General features: G+C 44.7%; 1 protein-coding gene across 4 annotated transcripts in view; it reads left to right on the top strand.

Moving 5' to 3' along the window:
* Positions 1–23040, top strand: part of SLC4A8 (solute carrier family 4 member 8) — a 536451-nt gene that overhangs the window by 294335 nt on the left and 219076 nt on the right. For all 4 annotated transcript variants that reach the window (XM_033936812.1, XM_033936813.1, XM_033936815.1 and 1 more), the window contains one exon: positions 21484–21658. In XM_033936812.1, coding sequence (XP_033792703.1) covers positions 21484–21658 — 175 coding nt within the window. The remainder of the gene's footprint in view (positions 1–21483; positions 21659–23040) is intronic.

Below are 23040 nucleotides of genomic sequence, written 5' to 3'. Positions count from 1 at the left end.
GCACACTGTTATGAAATTGCCCTCAAAAATCCAAGTATTCCTTACCATAAACATGTACAAACTGAAAATGCACATACACATTGCCTTTCAAAAGTATTCATATTGTGTGGTCTAAAAAATTAAATTTAAAATGAAGTAAAGTAGGAGCTTGTTTCATTGATCTTTACAACATCCTCTGTACCAGGGGTGTTCAATGTCGATCTTCAAGGTCTGCAACACAGTCGAGTTTTTAGAATTTCTACAATCAATATGCATGATATCACAGAGGAACCCCCCCAGACATTCTCATCCCCTTTGATCGGTAGGAGGGATACCCACTCCCTCCTGCCTAACTCCTCCTGCCTAACCCCCACCCCCCACACATCCAATCAGCAGGAGAGATGCCCAATTCCTCCTGCAGGAGCCCTCTCGATCCCTCAAACCCCCGATCCCCCAACACGCTAGGCCAACAACCCCCATATCTTTGAAGATGACCGGCGAGAGGGATATCCATTCTCCTGCTGGCAGGCCCACCTCTTCCCAAATGGCTGGCCTTCCTGGTGCATCCTGGGATGCACTGGGGAGGAGCCTAAGGACTTGATTGGCTCAGATATCTAAAGTCTCTCCCATAGGAAGGGCTGTAGGCATCTGAGCCAATCAGGGACTTAGGTCTCATTTTTGGTGCATCCTAGGATGCCCTGGGAGTGGCCTAAAACTCCGATTGGTCCAGATACCAAAGGAGTGACCTTTGATATCTGGACCAGATACGATACCATGTGAATAGCCAGAGTCTCAAGCAAACCAGAGATACGTCCTGGCTCACTCACTAGATCACATGACTCCCCTAAACTCATTTTGAAAGGCAATGTGTATGTTGTGACAGGGAAGCCCCTGTCCCTGCCAAAAAGAACTACAAAACCCAGAATGCATCCTGCCCTGGGCCCGGGAAAACCTGGCATGGAGCCGGGACAGCCGGCCCAGTCCGGAAGGGAAGAGAAGAATCAGGTCGTAGCTCAGCCTAAGAGCCAGAGGGGGGGGCCCTTGAAGCTAGTTCTTCCCCCTATTACTCCTTTCCTCCTTCTCTGAAACCTAAACCCAATTTAGGAAAGGGTGGAGTTAACCCTCGGGGCGTGCAGATCGAAAAGCCTCAAATACAAACCAGGGGAAGGCAGAGGGGGAGCTCAGGTGGGACTAATTCCAATCAGCCAGCAACCAGGAAGGATTGCAGCTACCAGGGAGTTCCTGTGCCTCAGCCCCGTTTGCTATCTAGGGGTCAGCCCTTCAGGAGGGAAAGCGAAGGCCCTGGACCAGACCTTGCCAGGCTGTACAAACCCTGGGAGGGTGAACCAAGAGACTGGCCGTGGAAAGGACCGGTGGGCAAAGAGCTAACATCCAGGCAAGACGGGGTTGAGAGAAGCAGCCCGAGAACACCGGGTGGAGAACCAGCCAGGGCTATGGGTCTATGGACTGGGAGATGAACAGTATTCCTGGGGAGGGTGAGCCCAGGGAAGATAGGGGAGAATGATATATGAGAGGTCTGTCCCATTCTCTCAACAATCCAGTCCAGGCTAAGGGAAGCCTTGGACACTAACCGTGTTTGAAGCAGGGTCAGACCAATCCTGGCCAATTGAGACGTAATTATCAGAATTTAGTTACCTCACCTCTGGTGGACTTGAAGGGGGTAAGCGACTTCTGAAAGTTAGCCCAGGGTGGGCTTTGTCACGTTCAGTAATCCAGGACACATTCTGTGTGGGAGGATCTGGAAGCCAAACCTTTGTTTTATTTGTTGGGAGGTTTGGGGTGTTAATGTGCTTTGTTTTATGGACCTGGAAACTTCAGGCAGGGCACAAGGACTGAAGCCCAGGTTATGCTTTAGGCCGGTGAAAAGTGTGAAGAACGTACTATATGTTCCAACATGTTTTTCTTCTTCTTTTTTTTTTTTTTAACTTTAATAAATCCGGTTCCAGTTCCTAGGAAATCCGTCTTCCGGGTTTTCATTCATCCAGCCATATAAAAGGCGCAATAATAAATCTACCTGTGGTCCGAGCCCGGTCTCCCACCTACCTGGGAACCGGCCTGGTCACAATGTGCATTTGCAGTTTGTATATGCATGTGGTTAGAAATACTTGGATTTTGAGGGCAATTCTATAACAGTGTATCTATGCTTTCTGCATGAATGTACAATTATAGAAATGTTCAAGAAATAATTAATAAGAAACCAAAAAGACTTGATTGAGCAAGTTTTCACATTTTTTGACTAAATACTGGGTGGAAACCCCTTTTCGCAGTAGTAACAGCCACAAGTCATTTAGGATAAGTGTCTACCAGCTTTGCATAGTCGAATAGTTCAGTTTTCCTCTACTCTTTTTGGCAGAATAGCTCAAGCTGTTTTGGCAGAATAGCTCAAGTTCTTTTATATTGGTTGTGAAAGGTCTGTGGGCTACGATCTTCCATATATTCTGTTGAATTCAGTTATGGGCTGTGGCTAAGCATTCACTTGATTTTGCTAAGCCAATCCATTGTTTTGTGTTTGGAGAGTTGGATTAGGGATTAACTCATACCTTCTCAGTTATACCTTGAGGCAAGTTACAAGTACACAGTACATTCAAGTGCAGTAAGAATTTTCCTCAGAGGACTTACAATCTTAGAATCGATGTCTTTACTGAAAGGTAAATCTTCTCCCCGGGCTCAAATTTATGACAGACTGGAATAGGTTTTCTCCAGAATCTGCCTTTGGATCATTCATCTTTCTTATGATCTTCACAAGCTTCCTTGCCCCCTCCTGTTGAAAAGCATCCCAACAATATAATGCTGCTAACAGGGGCTTATGGTTGGCAAAACGGCGGCTGCCATAGTGAAGAGCATCAGGGCAAATCTGAGCAGACACCTGAAGGAGATTCGGATTCATCTGTGTCAGAAGTCGACCGGCAGCCAGGGCATCAGAGATTTTATTGAGCAGAACTATGTTGATCTGAAGAAAGCAAATCCTGCTTTCCCAATTCTGATTTGAGAGTGCTCTGGACTACATCCCAAACTCTGGGCACACTATGACTTTGGGAAAGAGAGGAGTCTATCACTGGATAATCTGAACACCGATCAAGTTGCCAAGGCTCTGGAGTCTGTTGTCAACAGCAAGCTGTGAAGGAAGTGCACTGAATGTAACATCTTATTTTATTAAGCTATGTCACACCTGTGGATCTGTAAAATGCAAACTGCTCTTTAAAAGGCAGATTGTACATAAAATCTTAAATATGAAAAAAATTATAATAATAATGCTGCTAACATCATGCTTTACTGAAAAAATGGTGTTGACTGAATTGAGACCAAAAAGTTCCATAAACACTACAACCCTGAGTGATATGCATGAATTATCACTCTGTATTGAGACCAATAATTTCTACTTTAGTCTCAAGAGATGATGAAACCTTCTTTCACATGTTTGTAGTGTTTCCCAAATGTTACTTTTAAAATGCTTTGTGACATATATGGCTTCCTTCTTGTTGCCCTCCCATAAAGCCCATTATCCCAGGACAAGCAGGCAGCATATTCTTGACTGATGGGTGACGGCACCGACGGAGCCCCGGTACGGACAATTTTAGAGTGATTGCACTCTAGGAATTTGGAAAGTTCTAGTAGGCCGTACCGCGCACGCGCGAGTGCCTTCCCGCCCGACAGAGGCGCGCGGTCCCCAGTTTCTTAGTTTCCGCGGAGCTAAGAAGACGCAAGTTTCAACGGCTGTTGAAAACTTTTTTCTATTTTCGCCTTCCCGCTCGCGTAAACTCGTTGGGAAATATTGTTTCCCTCATTTTATTTTCTTTTCTTTGTTAAAAAAAAAACAAAAAAAACTTAATTCGTTTTTCTTTCATTTTTCGGTTTCGCCCCAGCGGGGCCTGTTGCCATCATCGAGGCCTCGGCCTTCGATTTGGCTGAAGCCGTTTTTACATTCATGCCCCCTCAACCCGGGTTTAAGAAGTGCCAGCGGTGCGCTCGACCAATTTCACTCACAGACCCGCACAACTGGTGTCTACAGTGTCTTGGTCCTGACCATCGAGTGTCTACTTGCACCCGCTGTGCCACTCTTAAAAAGAGAACTTTAAAAAATCGACAAATCCAACAGCGATTATTGTTTGGTACCGAGATGTCGGATTCGGCGGAACCGGTCCCCACTTCGACCCCGACGCAGTCGGCACCTGCCTCGTCGACACCGCGCCGGCGTCGCACCCTTCAGGTAAGCCGGCTAAGAAGCCTTCCCCGCTGGAGCGCCCTCCGGTCTCAGTGGCAGCGAGCCCAATCCTGCCGACTTCGAGGCGCCCACGGAAGCGCTCCGCTCCGATTGAGGTAAGCCCCTCGACATCGGGTTCCTCTTCGGAGTGTAGAGCGGCACCCAAGGTACCGCAGAAGAAAAAAGCGGTACCGGTGCCTTCACTGGACGAGCGCATTGCCGCCGTCCTGCAAGTACAGCTTAAAGAACAACTACAGCAGCTGTTACCTGCCCTTCTGACACCGAGCCTTCCAGTCCCGGTCCGGTCTGAGTCTCCAGTACCGACAGTGGAGCAGCCTCCTTTGTCGGCATCCACCTTGTCGGTACCGATGCATACCACTTCCTCGGTATCTATGCCAGTCTTAGCGCTGGAACCGAGATCCTTACACCAGGCTGTTCAAACATCGGCGCCGACACAGCCTATAACATCTCCCGGTACCGTTTCACAGAGGTCTGGGAAGTCGATGCATAAAACTCGACACCTAGAACCCTCCACACCGGAATCCCGGGACCGCAGTTTTCAAGTGCGGGAAACTGATCTGTGGGGCGATTCGGAGGACCCTCTTCTATCAGAGGGAGAGTGTTCATCAGGAGAAGAGGATCCTTCTGTTTTGGATCCATCCTCTAAACCTGATGCAACTTCTTTTACCTCTTTTCTCAAAGAGATGTGTGAATCTCTCTCTATTCCCTTGGAGGCTGAATCCAAAAAATCCAAGGCATTACTTGATGCTCTGGATTTTGACCAGCCTCCAAGGGAATTTCTCAAACTGCCTCTTCATGACATATTAAGAGAGACATTTTACAAAAATTTAGAGACACCCTTGACCATCCCAGGAGCTCCCCGCAAACTGGACTCCTTATATAAGGTCATCCCTATTCCAGGCTTTGACAAGCCGCAACTCCCCCATGAGTCCTTACTGGTGGAATCTACTTTAAAGAAATCCACGGGGGCTAGTGTATACGCTTCTGTCCCTCCTGGCAGAGAAGGTAAGGCCATGGATAAGTTTGGCAAGAGGTTGTATCAAAATGCGATGCTAGCAAATAGATCAGGGAACTATGCTTTTCATTTTTCTTTTTACCTTAAGCATCTCATTCAGACTTTGTCATCTTTTGAGAAATATCTCCCTGACCGTAAAAAATCTGCCTTTCACCAAACTTCTTCATCGCTTTTACAACTGCGCAAGTTCATGGTCAGATCAATCTATGACACCTTTGAGCTGACCTCTAGGGCCACGGCTATGTCGGTAGCTATGCGGCGACTGGCCTGGCTCAGAGTTTCAGAACTCGATGTCAATCATCAAGATCGACTGGCCAATGCACCTTGTTTGGGGGATGAGCTGTTTGGAGAATCCATGGACTCCACTACTCAGAAACTCTCAGCTCATGAGACTCGATGGGACACTCTCCTTAAGACAAAGAAGAAGACCCCACCTACTAGGCCTTTTCGCCAACAATCGGCCTATCAACGTAGATTTGTGGCTCGTCCTTTACTTCAGACCCAGCAGCAACCCAGGCGTCAGAGGCAACAACAGAGGCAAGCTGCTAGACCAGCACAGCAGCAACAGCAGGTGAAACCTCCCCCTTCACAGAAATCAACTCAACCCTTTTGACTTGGTTCTCCAGGACATAGCCAGTCTCCCTCCTTCTGCCCATCTTCTGCAGCCCATAGGAGGACGCCTTACTCATTTCATAAGCCGTTGGGAAATCATCACCTCGGATCAGTGGGTCCTCAACATCATCCGCCACGGCTACTCTCTCAATTTCCAGACTCTTCCTGCCCAAAGTCTGCCAAGAGAGTCTGCTTTGAACACTTCTCAGTCTTCCCTCCTTCTTCAAGAGGTTCAATCCCTCCTTCTTCTGAACGCCATAGAGGAGGTTCCTCTGGATCAAAAGGGGCAGGGATTTTACTCCCATTACTTTCTAGTTCCCAAAAAGACAGGAGATCTCAGACCCATTTTAGATCTTCGCGATCTCAACAAATGCTTGGTAAAAGAGAAATTCAAGATGCTTTCTCTAGCTACTCTTTATCCTCTTCTCAATCAAGGCGACTGGCTATGTTCCCTAGATCTCAAAGAAGCATACACTCACATACCAGTCAATCTGGCCTCCAGACAGTACCTCCGCTTCATGATCAACCATTGTCATTACCAATACAAGGTGCTACCCTTCGGTCTGGCCTCCTCTCCAAGAGTGTTCACCAAATGTCTGATTGTGGTGCCGCCTTTCTACGTTCCCACCACCTTCAGGTGTTTCCTTACCTGGATGATTGGTTGATAAAGGCCAATTCTTCTCAGATAGTACTCCAGGCCACCAACCAGACCATCATGTTTTTACAACTTCTGGGGTTCGAGATCAATCTACCCAAATCTCATATTATCCCCACTCAGAGACTTCAATTCATTGGAGCGGTGCTGGACACAGTCCTCATGAGAGCTTTTCTGCCGTCCAACCGTCTTCACACTCTCCAATCTCTGTGTCAGCAGGTGCTTCATCAACGTTCCATCTCTGCCAAGCAAATGATGACACATGGCCTCCACAGTTCATGTCACACCCTTCGCACGTCTCCACCTACGCACTCCTCAATGGACCCTAGCGACCCAGTGGTCCCAAGCGACGGATCCTTGCTCACGACACATATCTGTGACATCCTCTCTTCATCAGTCTCTACAATGGTGGTTGATAACCTCAAATCTCTCCAGAGGTCTTTTGTTCCATCTACCTCCTCATCAACTTGTCATCACCACCGACGCCTCCCCTTATGCCTGGGGAGCTCATTTGAACGAATTCCAAACTCAAGGACTTTGGACAGCCCAGGAAATGAAACATCACATCAACTTCCTGGAACTCAGAGCGATGTTTTATGCCCTCAAGGCCTTCCAACATCTTCTCTTTCCTCAGGTCCTCCTGCTGTGCACAGACAATCAAGTTGCGATGTACTACATCAACAAGCAGGGTGGGACAGGCTCTCGCCTCTTGTGCCAGGAAGCCCAGAAGATTTGGGCTTGGGCCACAGATCACCAACTATTCCTGAAAGCTATCTACATTCAGGGAGAACAGAATTCCTTTGCAGACAAGCTCAGCAGAATTCTCCAGCCTCACGAGTGGACATTCGATCCTTTAACTCTTCAGTCCATCTTCGCTCAGTGGGGTACTCCTCAGATAGACCTCTTTGCAGCTCCTCACAATCACCAGCTGCCCCTATTCTGCTCCAGACTCTACTCCCCTCACTGTCTGGCAGCGGATGCATTTCTCCTAGATTGGTCCAATCTGTTCCTGTACGCTTTCCCTCCTCTGCCTTTCATGTTACAAACCTTGTTCAAGCTCAAGAGGGAACGAGCCACCATGATTCTGATTGCTCCACGGTGGCCCAGGCAACATTGGTTCTCCCTTCTACTTCAACTCAGTTCCATGGAGCCTTTCCTTCTTCCACTGTTTCCTTCTCTGCTTACGCAACATCAGGAGACCCTTTTGCATCCCAACCTTCCGTCTCTGCACCTGACAGCTTGGTTTCTCTCGGGCTGACTTCTCATGATACTCTTTTGTCTCAGCCCGTTCGTTCCATTCTGGATGCCTCCAGGAAACCGGCCACTCTGCAATGTTACCATCAGAAATGGACACGGTTTTCTTCCTGGTGTCTTCTTCATCATCATGATCCCACTTCCCTTGCAGTGGAGACCTTATTGGATTATCTTCTTTCTTTGTCTGACTCTGGCCTCAAGTCTACTTCCATCAGAGTCCACCTCAATGGTATTGCTGCTTTTCATGAGCCAGTTCATGGAAAACTTCTCTCGGCTCATCCCTTGGTGTCCAGATTCATGCGGGGTCTTTTCAATGTGAAACCACCTCTCAAAGCCCCTCCGGTAATCTGGGATCTCAATGTGGTTCTTTCCGCCTTAATGAAGCCTCCTTTTGAACCTTTGGCTACCGCTTCTTTCAAGTTTCTCACTTGGAAGGTACTTTTCCTTATTGCTCTTACCTCTGCCAGGAGGGTCAGTGAGCTACATGCACTAGTTGCTGATCCACCTTTTACAGTCTTTCATCATGACAAGGTGGTTCTGCGTACACATCCAAAGTTTCTCCCTAAGGTTGTCTCGGAATTCCATCTCAACCAATCCATTGTTCTGCCTGTCTTCTTTCCGAAACCTCACTCTCATTCTGGAGAACAAGCTCTGCATACTTTGGACTGTAAGCGGGCTCTGGCTTACTATTTAGAGCGTACTAAGCCCCACAGATCAGCTCCCCAACTCTTTCTGTCCTTTGATCCGAATAAATTGGGACGTCCTGTTTCTAAACGTATGTTGTCTAATTGGCTGGCAGCGTGCATTTCTTTCTGTTATGCTCAGACCGGACTGACACTGGAAGGTTCTGTCACGGCCCATAGAGTTCGAGCTATGGCAGCATCTGTGGCTTTCCTCCGCTCCACGCCTATTGAGGAAATCTGCAAGGCTGCTACTTGGTCCTCAGTTCATACTTTTACATCTCATTATTGTCTGGATGCTTTCTCCAGACGGGATGGACACTTCGGCCAATCTGTTTTGCAAAATTTGTTTTCCTAATGGCCAACCTTCCCACCATCTTTTTTTTTGTTAGCTTGGAGGTCACCCATCAGTCAAGAATATGCTGCCTGCTTGTCCTGGGATAAAGCACAGTTACTTACCGTAACAGGTGTTATCCAGGGACAGCAGGCAGATATTCTTGCGTCCCACCCACCTCCCCGGGTTGGCTTCTTAGCTGGCTTTTCCTAACTGGGGACCGCGCGCCTCTGTCGGGCGGGAAGGCACTCGCGCGTGCGCGGTGCGGCCTACTAGAACTTTCCAAGTTCTTAGAGTGCAATCACTCTAAAATTGTCCGTACCGGGGCTCCGTCGGTGCCGTCACCCATCAGTCAAGAATATCTGCCTGCTGTCCCTGGATAACACCTGTTACGGTAAGTAACTGTGCTTTCTGCACATAAAGGGCTGGATTCTGTATAGGACACCCAGTCTCAGAAGCCTAAATGGCTTTTGAGAATTGCACATGGGCATCCTATATTTCACAGGCACCGGTTATAGAATTGGGTTGCAGCTGAGCTTATCACGGCAAGGGATCTCTCTGCTGCAATAAGTTTAGCAACAACCCGCTCCACCCCTCCCCCCTCCCGTTATGACAATCGGCAGTCCCTCCTGCTTGAACTCCACCCACCACCCCAAACATCGCAGGTATCCCTCCTAGGACCCCCCTCCACCACCCCAGTCCCCCCACTGGAACCATCCCAACCTTAACTCATTGGCCAGCTGGATGGCCCACCATATCGCGAATGATGGGCCTGCCCCTTCCCAGTGCATCATGGGATGCACCAGGGAGGGGCCTTAAGCCCTGACTGGCTCAGGTGCTTAAGGCCCCTCCCATAGGAGGGGCTTTAGGCACCTGGGCCAACCGAAATCTTAGGCCCCATTCGCAAAGCATTCTGGGATGCACTGGGAGAGGCCTAATATTCTGATTGGCCAGATCCCTTAGGCCACCCCCATGTAGGCAGCCTGCCTCGGGAGGTTTTTTTAAAAAAACATGCATCCCGAATGGCTGGTTAAGCAGCAGTTGGCCACCTACAATCAGGACGCCGTTTATAGAATCTGGGCCAAAGCTGGTGTTAGTCATCAAAAAACAAAACAAAGCAGCAGCAGCAACATTTTAGTACATTTGCTCCCCTTCATCACCCATACACTACTCTACAAAGGGCAAGATAAAACCACAATTGGTCATATCTGCTATGACTCTTCAAAAGAAAGAGATCTATGTGGCTTAAATTCTTATAACCATATGGGTCAACTACTACTACTATTAATTATTTCTATGGCACTACCAGACGTACGCAGCGCCTTGCAGAACCACAAAGAAGAGGACAGTCCCTGCTCGAAAGAGCTTACAATCTAAATAGACAAGACAGAAAAACAAACAGAATGGATGCAGTTAAGGGGAGCGGTTAATCAGCTGGCTGGGTTGGTGGGCAGAGGAGTAGGGCTATGGATTGAACACTATATCAAAAAACAAACCAGTTATTAACTGACTGGCCCCATTAATATGTTCTACTCTACTCCTGCCCTAAAGCTGTGTTTTTATGTGTGAAGGCAGTTATCCTAGGACAAGCAGGCAGCATATTCTCACTTTGTTCAATAAGTTTATTACTTGGTGAGTTTTATTATTGAAATTCTATTTTACAAATATTTGTATTTTTTACTGTATTATTATATTTCGCTGATTGTCCAACTTTTTTAGTGTAAACCGCCTAGAACTTTTAGTTATGGCGGTATAAAAGAATAAAGTTATTATTATTATTATGTGGGTGATGTCATCCACGGAGCCTGGTACGGACAGTGAAAAGTGCATCGGCACTTTAAGAATTCATACGCTTTTAGATTGCCCGTACCACTCATGCACGAGTGCCTTCTCGCCCGACGAGAACTTGTAGTACCTCAGTTCTTCGTTTTCTGCAGAGCGAAGAAGTTGTGTTTTTTCTAGTGCTGCGTTGCCTTCCCTCAGCACGTTCATTTGTGAAATATATTTTCACAAATTTTTCCTTCGGTTTTTTTTTTTTGTTAAAATTATTCATTTCTTTTCTAAAAAAAAAAAAAAAAAAGAAGAGAATTTCTTATTTTTGGTTCATTTACCTTAGTCCTTTTATGAGGCCTGGGGTTTCAATTTAATGGTTTTATTTTGCATATAAAAATTGAGGGTTTGGTTTTTTTAATCTTTATTCATTTTCAATCTTACATCAAGTGTACAAACATCAAAACATAAAAATTAAATATATCACTTGACAATCTTTCTAATTTATGTTATAATACATTAAATTACCTCCCTTCCCTCACATCATTCCCTCTATTATTTTTCCAATATGAATAATCTATATATATAAAATCGGAGGTATGTATGTGTGTATGTGCCGCGATCACGCAAAAACGGCTTGACCGATTTGAACGAAACTTGGTATGCAGATCCCTCAATACCTGGGATGATATGTTCTGGGGGTCTCGCGGCCCACCTGCACACGTGGGCGGAGTTACAAACATAAATTCAGATTTCACCCATTCATGTCAATGGAAAAAATGTAAAAAGCTGCCATTCTCACTGTAATTCAAAAACGGCTTGACCGATTTGAACGAAACTTGGTATGCAGATCCCTCACTACCTGCGGTGATATGTTCTGGGGGTCTCGCGGCCCACCTGCACATGTGGGCGGAGCTACAAACAGAAAATCAGATTTCACCCATTCATGTCAATGGAAAAAATGTAAATAGCTGCCATTCTCACTGTAATTCAAAAACGGCTTGACCGATTTGAACGAAACTTGGTATGCAGATCCCTCACTACCTGGGGTGATATGTTCTGGGGGTCTCGCAGCCCACCTGCACATGTGGGCGGAGCTACAAACATAAAATCAGATTTCACCCATTCATGTCAATGGAAAAAATGTAAAAAGCTGCCATTCTCACAGTAATTCAAAACCGGCTTGACCGATTTGAACGAAACTTGGTATGCAGATCCCTCACTACCTGGGGTGATATGTTCTGGGGGTCTCGCGGCCCACCTGCACACGTGGGTGGAGCTACAAACAGAAAATCAGATTTCACCCATTCATGTCAATGTAAAAAATGTAAAAAGCTGCCATTCTCACAGTAATTCAAAAACGGCTTGACCGATTTGAACGAAACTTGGTATGCAGATCCCTCACTACCTGGGGTGATATGTTCTGGGGGTCTCGCGGCCCACCTGCACAAGTGGGCGGAGCTACAAACAGAAAATCAGATTTCACCCATTCATGTCAATGGAAAATATGTAAAACGCTGCCATTCTCACAGTAATTCAAAAACGGCTTGACCGATTTGAACGAAACTTGGTATGCAGATCCCTCACTACCTGGGGTGATATGTTCTGGGGGTCTCGCGGCCCACAACTCTATGTTGCTTGCTCAAGGGTGGGTTCACCCAAGAATTTATATGTTCTTGCTCCAGGAGGTGAAACTAAAATTGTTGTTTATAATCACGTTTTGCGTTAGTTGTATTGTATTCATTTTGTCAAATATTTCACATTATAATTTGTATATTGTACTTTTTATTAAGCTGTAAAAAAATACTTTCATTCACCACTATAAAGTATCTTTATTTGAATCCATTTACAGTGTTATTGCTATAATTAAATACCCGTGCAACGCCGGGGCATCAGCTAGTAATATATAAAACCTCCCCCCTCCCAACATTAGACGGTGTAAATTTCAATAGAAAATGGTGTCTACTCATTACAATAAGATGTTAATGGCTCCCAAATTTTATTAAAATTATTATTATTATTATTGTAAGCGTACCTTGCCGTACTATCTGCAAAAAACTAAGTCATACAGGACTTTACCTCAACTATTCATCTCCTTCGATCCCAATAGGCTAGACCATCCTGTCACCAAGAGAACTATTTCTACATGGTTGGCGGCCTGTATTTCCTTCTATGCTCAGGCTGGGTGTTACGACACACAAAGTTCAAGCAATGGCAACCTCAGTGGTTTTCTTATGATCCACTCCCATTGATGAAATTTGCAAGGCAGCCACTTGGTCCTCAATTCACACATTCACATCTCACTACTCTCTAGAATCCTATTCCAGATGAGATGGTTATTTCAGCCAAACAGTTTTACAGAATTTATTTTCTACCTAATGACCAACTCTCCCTCCATCCCATTGCAGTAAGCTAGGGAGTCCCACATGTGAGAATATGCTGCCTGCTTATCCTAGGATAAAGCACAGTTACTTACCGTAACGTGTGTTATCTGGAGACAGCAGGCAGATATTCTCATATCCCACCCACATCCCCTGGTTGGCTTTTTAGCTTGCTGATGGAACTGGGGTACCGCGAGCCCTTGTCAGGTGGTAAGGCACTCGTGCATGTGCAGTGCAGGCAGTCTAAAAGCTTATGAATTCTTAAAGTGCCAGTTCACTTTTTACTGTCCGTACCGGGCTCCGTGGATGACATCATCCACAAGTGAGAATATCTGCCTGCTGTCTCTGGATAACACCTGTTATGGTAAGTATTCTGTGACAACTTAAGTGGGTAAATATATACACACCTACAAGATCAGACATACTTGTATGTATGCCATGTGTAGACATTTTTATGGTTGTATTTTCAGCAGATTGGATGTGAAGGTGTAATGTACACATGTATTTTATAAAATACACAGGTAGATATGTAGGGTGTATGCATGCATTTACACAGTTTTCAGAGTAAGTATAAATGTATATGCATAAATATTTGTATGCTATTGGAGTTGGTTCTTGAGCCTATTTTATTTGCTATCTAGGTATAGGCATCTTCTTATAAAATAAATCCCTATGGGGTTAATTCTTTGGGGTTAATTCTATAAAAAGGTGCCTGGTAGGAACCTATTCTATTAATAAATTTAGTCAACTTTTTTTTCCTTTATAGAATCCTGCCTAACCATTTTTAGATGTGCTTATCATTTAAGTATCACTACATATGCCATCCATACAACTAGTGCGTTAGCATCTATAGTAAATACTAGAGATATGTGTACAAATTATTGCATTCTATAATTTATACACATATAGTAAGTGGGAGCCCTGCCCATGCTCTATCCATGCCCTTTTGCAAATACATGACATGTTAGTTAAGTGTGTATTTGCAAAATGGCACTTGAACAGAATTTTGACAATTATGTACTGTGACCATCAGTCCAACCCAGGATAGGGGTTTGTAGAAATCCTGATGGCTACACTAAATTATATACTTGCGTGTGACCCGGCCTGGAGTCACCCTGCAGGACTGGATTTTTAGTAGTCAAAAAAAAAACACAATAAAGTCTCAGCATTCAAGAAGTTTAAATAAATGGTTCATTTTACTCACTTTCTTCACAACAGGTAAGTAATGCCTTGAACTAGTCAGGAATATCAGCCAGTACTCCTATACAGCATTCATGAAAAAAGAACACAAAAACCAAAAAGGGCAAAGCAATTGAAGCATACCAAGTTAGCTTTAAACTTTTACTGTTCCACTGCTTCTTCAGTCTCACCCAATCTGGAGACCTTAGCTCCTTAGAGAGCTTACTCTAACTGCAGATAAGCAGTCCTTTTACTCAGTCCTGAGACTGCAGTCCAATATTTGAGTTTCCTTAGTTCCTAATCTTTAGCAGCAATTAGGAAAGCCTCTGACAATCATTAATTATGGTTATCAGGAAAAAGAGAGAGTAGCAGGTTTTGCCAAAATTGTAGGCCTTCAGACAGGCTTTCAAATTCCCTCCCAGATGGAAGCAAAACCTCTCCCCAAACTCTCTCTAAGCTTTCACTCAAAACCTCAGCATTCCAAAGAAAAACACAGCTCACAAACAGTTCAAAAACAAACACTCACTGCTTGTGGCTCAAAGTCCATTCCACCAGCATTGGCTCTGGCAAGTTATCATCCCCAGTAGTACAGGTGTCTTGGCAATCCATGGGTTCATCAGCTTGAAACAATTCTCCTGACTGCTCAAGCTCCTCCAACTCCATAGGCTGAGGCCTGTTGTCCCTGCTTGGCTCAGCAGGGTCCCTAGGGAGGCAAGGCCTAAACTTCCTCCCTAGCTGGCTCCCTTTCCTGGTGTCTGGGACAGGCTTATATACCTTGGGACCCCGCCCTGCTGTGTCAGCCCTGGCAGTGTTCCAAGGGCCTCTTGGGCTCCCCCGGTGGTCAACAGGATTATCCAGCTCAGACCCAACCTGTTCCTTCCCAATTCCACCCCGGGCTTTCTGTTTCACCTTCTTTCCCTCTGTCCTGACTGGGACCTGCACTGGGAGAATGCCTGGCTGGTCACAGTACGAGACCCTCTCTGGGAAAAGGTAATTAAAGTAGCACATCCACATTGTTAAGAATCATCAGTTTTTCATGTCATGGTTCCATAAGCAGTTTGAAAAAGTTATGTTTAAACCTCTGTTTTATTTTTCCAAATAAAAGTATGAGGTTTGGACTATTATATTATTTACTCTAACAGAATTCATTAAATCTTCATTTTTTAAATATTGGTGACTTTAGTCACCTTTTCCCAGAGATGGTTACATATATGTATACTTCTGGTGCAAAAGGCATATGATTCATGAACCAATGGGTTATTTACCTCTAGTCACTAGTTGTGTAGACGGAATCATCTACATTTTTTTCTCTCTCGGTTCTGCATCCTGCCTCACTGGGCTGTGTTGTAGTTCCTCAGTTTTTTCCTTCTACTTGCGAGTTGGAAGGTGTCTTTCTGATCTGCTGCTGATTTATTATGAGTTGTTGTCCGAATCACATAGTAACTATTTCTCTGGCACTTAAAGTTATGCATTTCTCCTTTTGAAACAGACCCTCAAAACATGGTCCATGTCAGGACCTGCTAATACATCTTAAAGCTAAGTGGAGTGGTTTTTCCTCTTATTGCCATTGTGAACAAAGTTAATAATCAATAGAACATGCAGCCTCACTCACTCTTTTGTATAGCAAAGTCATACACAGTGATGGGATGGTGGGTTCGGCTATAGGAGCCACGGCTCTTGGTCGGATTACACAAATCTGAGTGTATGTGAAAAATTGTATTATTTTACATTCTCAACATTCATATTTAAGTTTCACTACTTGATTCATTTATTGAGATGTCTTGGTTCTAGTTATATTTTCATCATTGATTTTGACCTCTCACTTCTGCATACTTTTGAGAGTTTTTTCCTCACCTCTTATTATTTTACTTGAAAGTGTGGACATTTTATATCAGCCTTAGAGCAGGTGAAAATATCCTTGTCTACAACCTTTAAGTATGGACGTAGTTTAGGATATTTTATAATGAATGCCACTTAAACTCCACCCTTGTACATGCCTACCAGCAAAGTATACATCATCATGTCATTATGCATAATTTTAAGCTTCTATATTTTATAAAGGATACCCAAAAAACACCCTAGATAACTACTCAAAAAACCAGATTGTTATGAGGACTGAAGCTTTAAACTGATTTGAATGATTTTAGGTTTGTTCTACAGTCAGTGGCGTAGTAAAGGTGAGCAGTTCCCGGGGCGGTGGCACCCTCTTTCGCCCTGTTCCCCGCCTCCCCTGCTGCGAGCTCACCCCCTTCCCTTCCCCGTACCTTTTTAGCTTCTCCGTGTGAGTAGCATCCTGCCCATGTGGGTGTCGGCTTGCCCTTTGACATCACTTCTTAGGTGCGGGTCCTGGAAGTGACATTAGAGAGAGCACTGATGCCGACCCGGGCAGCAACCTCACATCGTAGAAAGGTATGTGGGAAGGCAAGGGTCATACAAGTGGCGAGGAGCAGAGAACGAGCGAGGGGGCGGAGAGGAAGAGGGGTACCGCTATGCTCGTAGGAAGACTGCGCTTAGGGTGGACTGCCCCTCCCTCCCTCACCTCCCTTACTGCGCCACTGTCTACAGTCCTCAATTTTAACACCATTAGATTATTGTAATTCTATTTTCTTGGGGATTCCTGCATGATTCATTAAAGCTCCACAGACAATTTAGAATGCTGCTGTGAGGTTAATGACAAGCAGAAAGATATTTGAACATATTTCCTCAACTGTGCACTCCCTACACTAGCTTTCAGTTGAGTTGCACATATGTTTTAAATAATTGTGCTGCTGTATAAGGCCCCAGATTGACCAGGACATTTTCTCTTTCATCAATAATTGTGTGGGGGGGGAGGGGGGGCTTTTTTGTGCCATTATGATCCCAGGGTTAATCATTGCTTTGAAGTATGCACATTAGGTCAGTTTGAGAAAAAGTATGATGTCTTTGAAATGCTTCAAATGTTCCACTATCATATGAGGATTTGTGGAACGATATTACATGTGAAACCCACTTTAAATAAATATAAGGGCTGTGTTTTTATGATCATGACAAGTTTAGCCATTCAATTGTTCACGAGTAATTGGTTTTGTTTTAAATTTTTTATTCATTTTCATATATCCACAAGTGTAACATAGAAATTTTAAAAGATCACATAAAACATACACTTGAATTCCTTTCATGTATCACTGTAAATACAATATATTATTCTGTATTTATAAACAATAATACCTAAAATATCTGTATTACCTGAACTTATCTTGCGTTTCCATGTTTGCGTATATGTATGGGGTGGGGAGGGAGAGATAGGGAGGGAGTTAGGTTTTGAGGGTTTGGGAAAGGGGTGGAGCTTTCTGATATATTTTATTTATGGGGAAATTGATTTCTTACAATATATTCAGGGTTGAATTTTTGTGAAAACAAGTTCACGAGTAATTGGAAAAACTATGACAGAATAAGTTATACTTTTTGGTGGGTGAATGTGTGCACTACATACAAATATGAAAGAATTAATGCAGAATGTAGGGGATTTAGTGATGTATTTAATAAAGTTTGGAGCCCATTGACTAAATTTGTGGATTTATAATAATGTCTATTTTTTTATCTTTCCTTCTGTTCATTTACCTTTACACATCCATGGGGGGAGGGGGGTTGGAGGGAGGGAAATAAATATTGATGGTGACATTTAGGTAACTTTATTCTTCATTTATATTATATATTATGTTATATTATGTTACTATTAATTGTATGTGTTACCTGTACAGATAATAGTGCATTGAATATAGATCTATTGTTCTTTTATTTGTTTGGCACTGTTTTAGATTAAAAATCAATAAAGATATAAAAAAAAAAAAAAAGAAGTGAAGTCTATAAATGTTCTGCTTGATTTTATGAAAAAAGTTAAGGCTTTTATTTTAGACAAATATTTTAGGAAATTTTATTCAGTCTGATTTTTATTTATTTATGTATATGTTTCTACATTGTTACATTTAATTTATTGTCTGTCTGTTTCATTGTAAGTAATATTTATTATAGCAGGTTGATATTTTATAAGAGGCCATTTACAGTATGTACTTGCATATGTAGCAACATCTGTATGTAAATGGCCAGCATACTATCAAAGTGGATGTACACATCCTCTTATAAACTGTCCTCTAAAATAATACACATATTTTACATCTGCTTCTTGTGTGCTTTTCAAAATCCTATGTGCATGTGCTGCATAACTCTCCTGATGAAAACACATTTCCTAGGAACATCTGCACTTTTAATCAAGCAGAAGAGGGCAGTTTTTAGACAGGTTCATTTGCCGGGGGAAGAAATTGCTCTTCATATGTTTGCTGTTCATTTTAAAGCTGCATTTCAAGATGAGCAAACAATATAATCATGTCTGTCACAGTGCTTCTCCTGCATATACACTGTGTGAAGGTACAGAATGTCTACAATAGAGGTCTGCACGGGAACGGGGATCGCGGGGATCCCGCGGGTCCCGCGGGGATCCCGCGGGTTCCCCCCCTGGCCCACGGGACTCCCACGGGGACGCCCCCTGGCCCACGGGACTCCCACGGGGATGCCCCCCTGACCCACGGGACTCCCACGGGGACGCCCCCTTGCCCACGGGACTCCCACGGGGATGAAAACAACCTACCTAAATTCTGGCGATGCAAGTCTGGCGTCGCGTCGGGAAATAGCCATGTTGAGCAGTGAGCTCAGCACGTACACAGATGAAAGCCTTGCTTGCTGATTGGTCCGGCGGCCCCGCCCCACCGTGCCGCCGGACCAATCAGCAAGCAAGGCTTTCCATCTGTGTACGTGCTGAGCTCACTGCTCAGCATGGCTATTTCCCGACGCGGGCATTAGGCTGTTTTTTGTCATTTCGGGTGGGGGATGGTAGCGGCAGCAGCAGCCTGAAAAAGAAATCATCCTGGCCGGGTTCGGTGTCATGCTCCGGAGCTTCTACAGCCTTCCTATCTCCCTCTCCCTTCTACCTGCGGCTCTCTTCGGCAACTTAGCAGCAACGATCGACACAAGCTTCTGGCGTCGGGGCCTACCCTCTGCGAGTCCCGCTTGTTTCAACTTCCTTTTTCCACAAAGGTGGGACTCGTAGAGGGAAGGCCTCGATGTCGGCAGCTTGTCTTGATCACCGCTGCTGACGAGTTGCTTAAGAGAGCCGCGGAGCAGGGGGGTGTTGCCAGGTGCAGGTAGAAGGGAGAGGGCCAGATGCAGGACTCGTGGGTGAGGGAGGAGAAGAGAGAGGGGAGAGAAACAAAAGGAAATATTTCATACTGGGCTGGGCCGGAGTGGAGAGAGGGTGGAAAGATTCTGGCTACAGGGTGCATTAACAAAGGAAAAAGGGGGAAAGCTGAAAATGGAGATAGTGACACAAAGAAGAGAAAGGGTAAGCAGGACCTTCTGAATAAGGATAGAGATACAGAGGGGACATGAAGAGGAGGTGAAATAGAGACATAGAAGTAATGCTGAAAAAGTGTGTGTGGGGGGGGGGGAGATAAAGACATTGAAAGGGCAAATGGTGAATATGGGGTAAAGACAAGGACAGAGACAAATGAAGATTCTGAAAAAGTGGTGAGATAGGGATATAGGTGAGATGGACACAAAGAAGGGTGATGCTGGAAAATAGGTGGAATGGTAATTCTGACAGACACAGAAGGGAAATGCTGGATCAAGGAGAGATGGGGCTCAGGCTGGATGGAATGAGGAGAAATGCCTTGTTGGCCCGGAACTTCCTCTCCTACGTCAGAATTGACGTCAGGGAGCGGAATGCTGGTCAGCGCGACGCTTCTGCAGGGAAAGCTTGGGACAGCGGTGGCTTGGGGACTATTCCCCGATGGCGGTGGCAGCAAACCGAGTGGCTTGGGGGGGGGGCACGGAGAAAGAAAGAAAGGGGGCAGACAGAGAGACAGAAAGAAGGGGGAACAGGGAGACAGAAAGAAAAAGTTGGGGGAGAGAATGAGGTCTGGAGGAGAGGAAACATACAGGAGGCTGAAAGAAAGGAAGAAAGATTGGATGCACAGTCAGAAGAAGAAAGTGCAACCAGAGACTCATGAAATCACCAAACAGCAAAGGTAGGAAAAATGATTTTATTTTCAATTTAGTGATCAAAATGTGTCTGTTTTGAGAATTTATATCTGCTATCTATATTTTGCACTATGGCTCCCTTTTACTAAACCGCAATATTGTTTTTTAGCGCAGGGAGCCTATGAGCATTGAGAGCAGCGCGAGGCATTCAGCGTAACTCCCTGTGCTAAAACCTACTATTGTGGTTTAGTAAAAAGGGAGGGGGTGTATTTGTCTATTTTTGTATTTTGTTACCGAGGTGACATTGCATAGAGTCATCTGCCTTGGGAAATGTATATGGCAGATATCTTTGTTTTGTGTTCAAAAGAAAAGGAAATGCATTTCTGGTTTTATTTCTACAGTGTTGAAGTACTTGTTGGCCCTTGCTGTGACTGGTGGGGATCCCCAAGCACCGCCAGCAGAGGACCTCCTCTAGAGATGGTCAGAACTCCCCTCCACCAAGCGCAGCAGTCGCTGGCAGCATCCATGAGCCACTGAGGTGCCAGCATCTGTGACTCAGGGACGCTACTGCTGCCTGCCAAGCTTGGCAAAAGGGACCCCAGGCCAACTGCAAAGGAAGTCCTCAGCTGACAGTTTGTGGGTTCTCATCAGCTGAGTATTTATATTTTATATTTACATTAGAGGTTCTGGTAGAAACCCATTTACAAAGTATGTATTCTTCCCAATTAATATTTCCAAATTAATAGTCTCTTTGCTTATTTGTAAATGGGTCTCTACCAGAGCCTTTAATTCAGTAGCATAATTAAATAAAATAACTATTTCTGAAGTTTATAGGGAAGGATGGTGACGGAGGGGATTCCTCGCGGGGACGGGTGGGGACGGAGGGGATTCCTCGCGGGGACGGGTGGGGACGGAGGGGATTCCTCGCGGGGACGGGTGGGGACGGAGGGATTCCTCACGGGGACGGGTGGGGACGGAGGGATTCCTCACGGGGACGGGTGGGGATGGGTGGGATTTTGGCGGGGACGGGTGGGGACGGGTGGGATTTCTGTCCCCGCGCAACTCTCTAGTCTACAACCATTGCAATGCCCACTGGAAAGGAGGTGCTATTCCTCATGTCTTTGATCAAGCCATGAGAACCAGCACCACTTAACTTTGAGCTTAATGAGCACATTCATTTTATTCTCAACAACAGTAGTGACAGTCAGTGATATCAGCTCAACCTCCAATTTACTAATCTCACCAGGGTGTCTTGAGTAACATATATCTCATACAGCCCTTTAAAAGTTTGTATAACATTGATGTGTTGATTGACTGAAGTACCTAGACAGCTCCCACTCCTCTTTTCTGTTTCTCTTTCTCCCTACAGGTTTTTTGGTGGTTTAATTGTGGATGTGAAACGCAAGGCTCCCTGGTATTTGAGTGACTACAGGGATGCTCTGAGCTTGCAGTGCGTGGCCTCCTTCCTATTCCTATATTGCGCCTGCATGTCTCCTGTCATTACATTTGGGGGTCTGCTTGGAGAAGCCACCGAGGGACGCATAGTAAGGATCAGGGCTTGGGGAAGAGTTGCTTGTATAGAATAAGTGAGATGGTCTGTAGTTCTTAGCAACATGTCTGCTGTGCATGGTGCAATATTTCTCTACCTTACCCCCCTTCACACACACCTTTTATGATGCCACATTAGGATTTTTTATCGCCAGCCGAGGTGATAAAAGCTCTGACGCTCATAGGAATTCTATGAGCATCGGAGCTTTTACCACCGCAGCCCGTGATAAAAAACCCTTACGCAGCTTCATAAAAGGGGGAGGGGGGTGTTTGTTAATATAGTAGTAGATTATTTTCTAACATTTGTCTCATAGTCATTCTAATTAAGCACTCTTTACCTCTGAGACACTAATGCAGGGCTTGAGGTGAGAAATAGGGATACTTTAACATTTTAATTTGATCCCTCTATCTCCTGCTTGTTCCTTAAATATAATGTCAAACTTTATCTCTTCCTTTGTCTATGCTGTATCTTCCTTTTCCTCCTCCCTAACCCTAACCCTAACCCTAACCCTCTCCCCCCCCCCCCCCCCGCTCTCTTCCTCTGCATTTCTTTTTCATTCTTTTGTATCAGCTGCATGTCACCAGTGGCTCTCCTGGATGGGAAGTATACAAGAATTGCCAATATTTTCTGTCTAAGATTTAACATATATTTAGTGGCCTGCCAATGAGAACAGATGCTGCTCTGAGGTGAGCTCAGATGGCAGTGGCATTTATACTTACATCATTGGATTACTGTAATATATGTTTACTGGGATTTCTAGTTAAATGTTGCTGCTAAATTGATTTTGGAGGGAGGTAGATTTGACCATGCTACCCTGTTTTTACATGAGTTGCATTGGTTACCAATACCAGCGAGAATTTAATTTGAGTGACTTAACTTTCAGATTTTATATGGGCTATTTCCAGGGTATTTGAAGGATCTGGTAACCCTCTACCAACCCTTTTGGTGCTTACTTTTGTCAAGGGAGTTGCTGTTTGCTATACCTTCTTTCACTAGCTGCAGATTAGCTATTACTAATAGAAAGTTGTACAGTATATGGAAAAGCAGCAGAATATTGGAATAATTTGCCATGTGAAATAAGAAACTTATCTAATTTTAAAGTGATACACTTTCATATCCCCTGGTATCTGATTTAAGTGCTGGAAGTAGATCAACCAGGTCGAGCCCCGAGGTCAGAGGGGACACAACGGGTAGTTAGTAAAGGGCTGCCATTACGCAAAAATGAGGGCTTCAGTAATCTCAGTGGCAGGGGTGCTACTAAGGAATAATCTGACAGAGTCGCTTTGGATGCTCTCCGACATTCAGACATTTTAAAAGGTGTTAAAAATGACTTCATTTATAGAGGCCTTTTCTTGAAAGTTATTTACTTTAATAATA

The sequence above is a fragment of the Geotrypetes seraphini genome, chromosome 3, assembly GCF_902459505.1.
Source record: "Geotrypetes seraphini chromosome 3, aGeoSer1.1, whole genome shotgun sequence".
Taxonomy (NCBI): Eukaryota; Metazoa; Chordata; class Amphibia; order Gymnophiona; family Dermophiidae; genus Geotrypetes; species Geotrypetes seraphini.
Note: the sequence above shows the minus strand (reverse complement) of the source record. Positions and strands in the feature narration are given on the sequence as shown.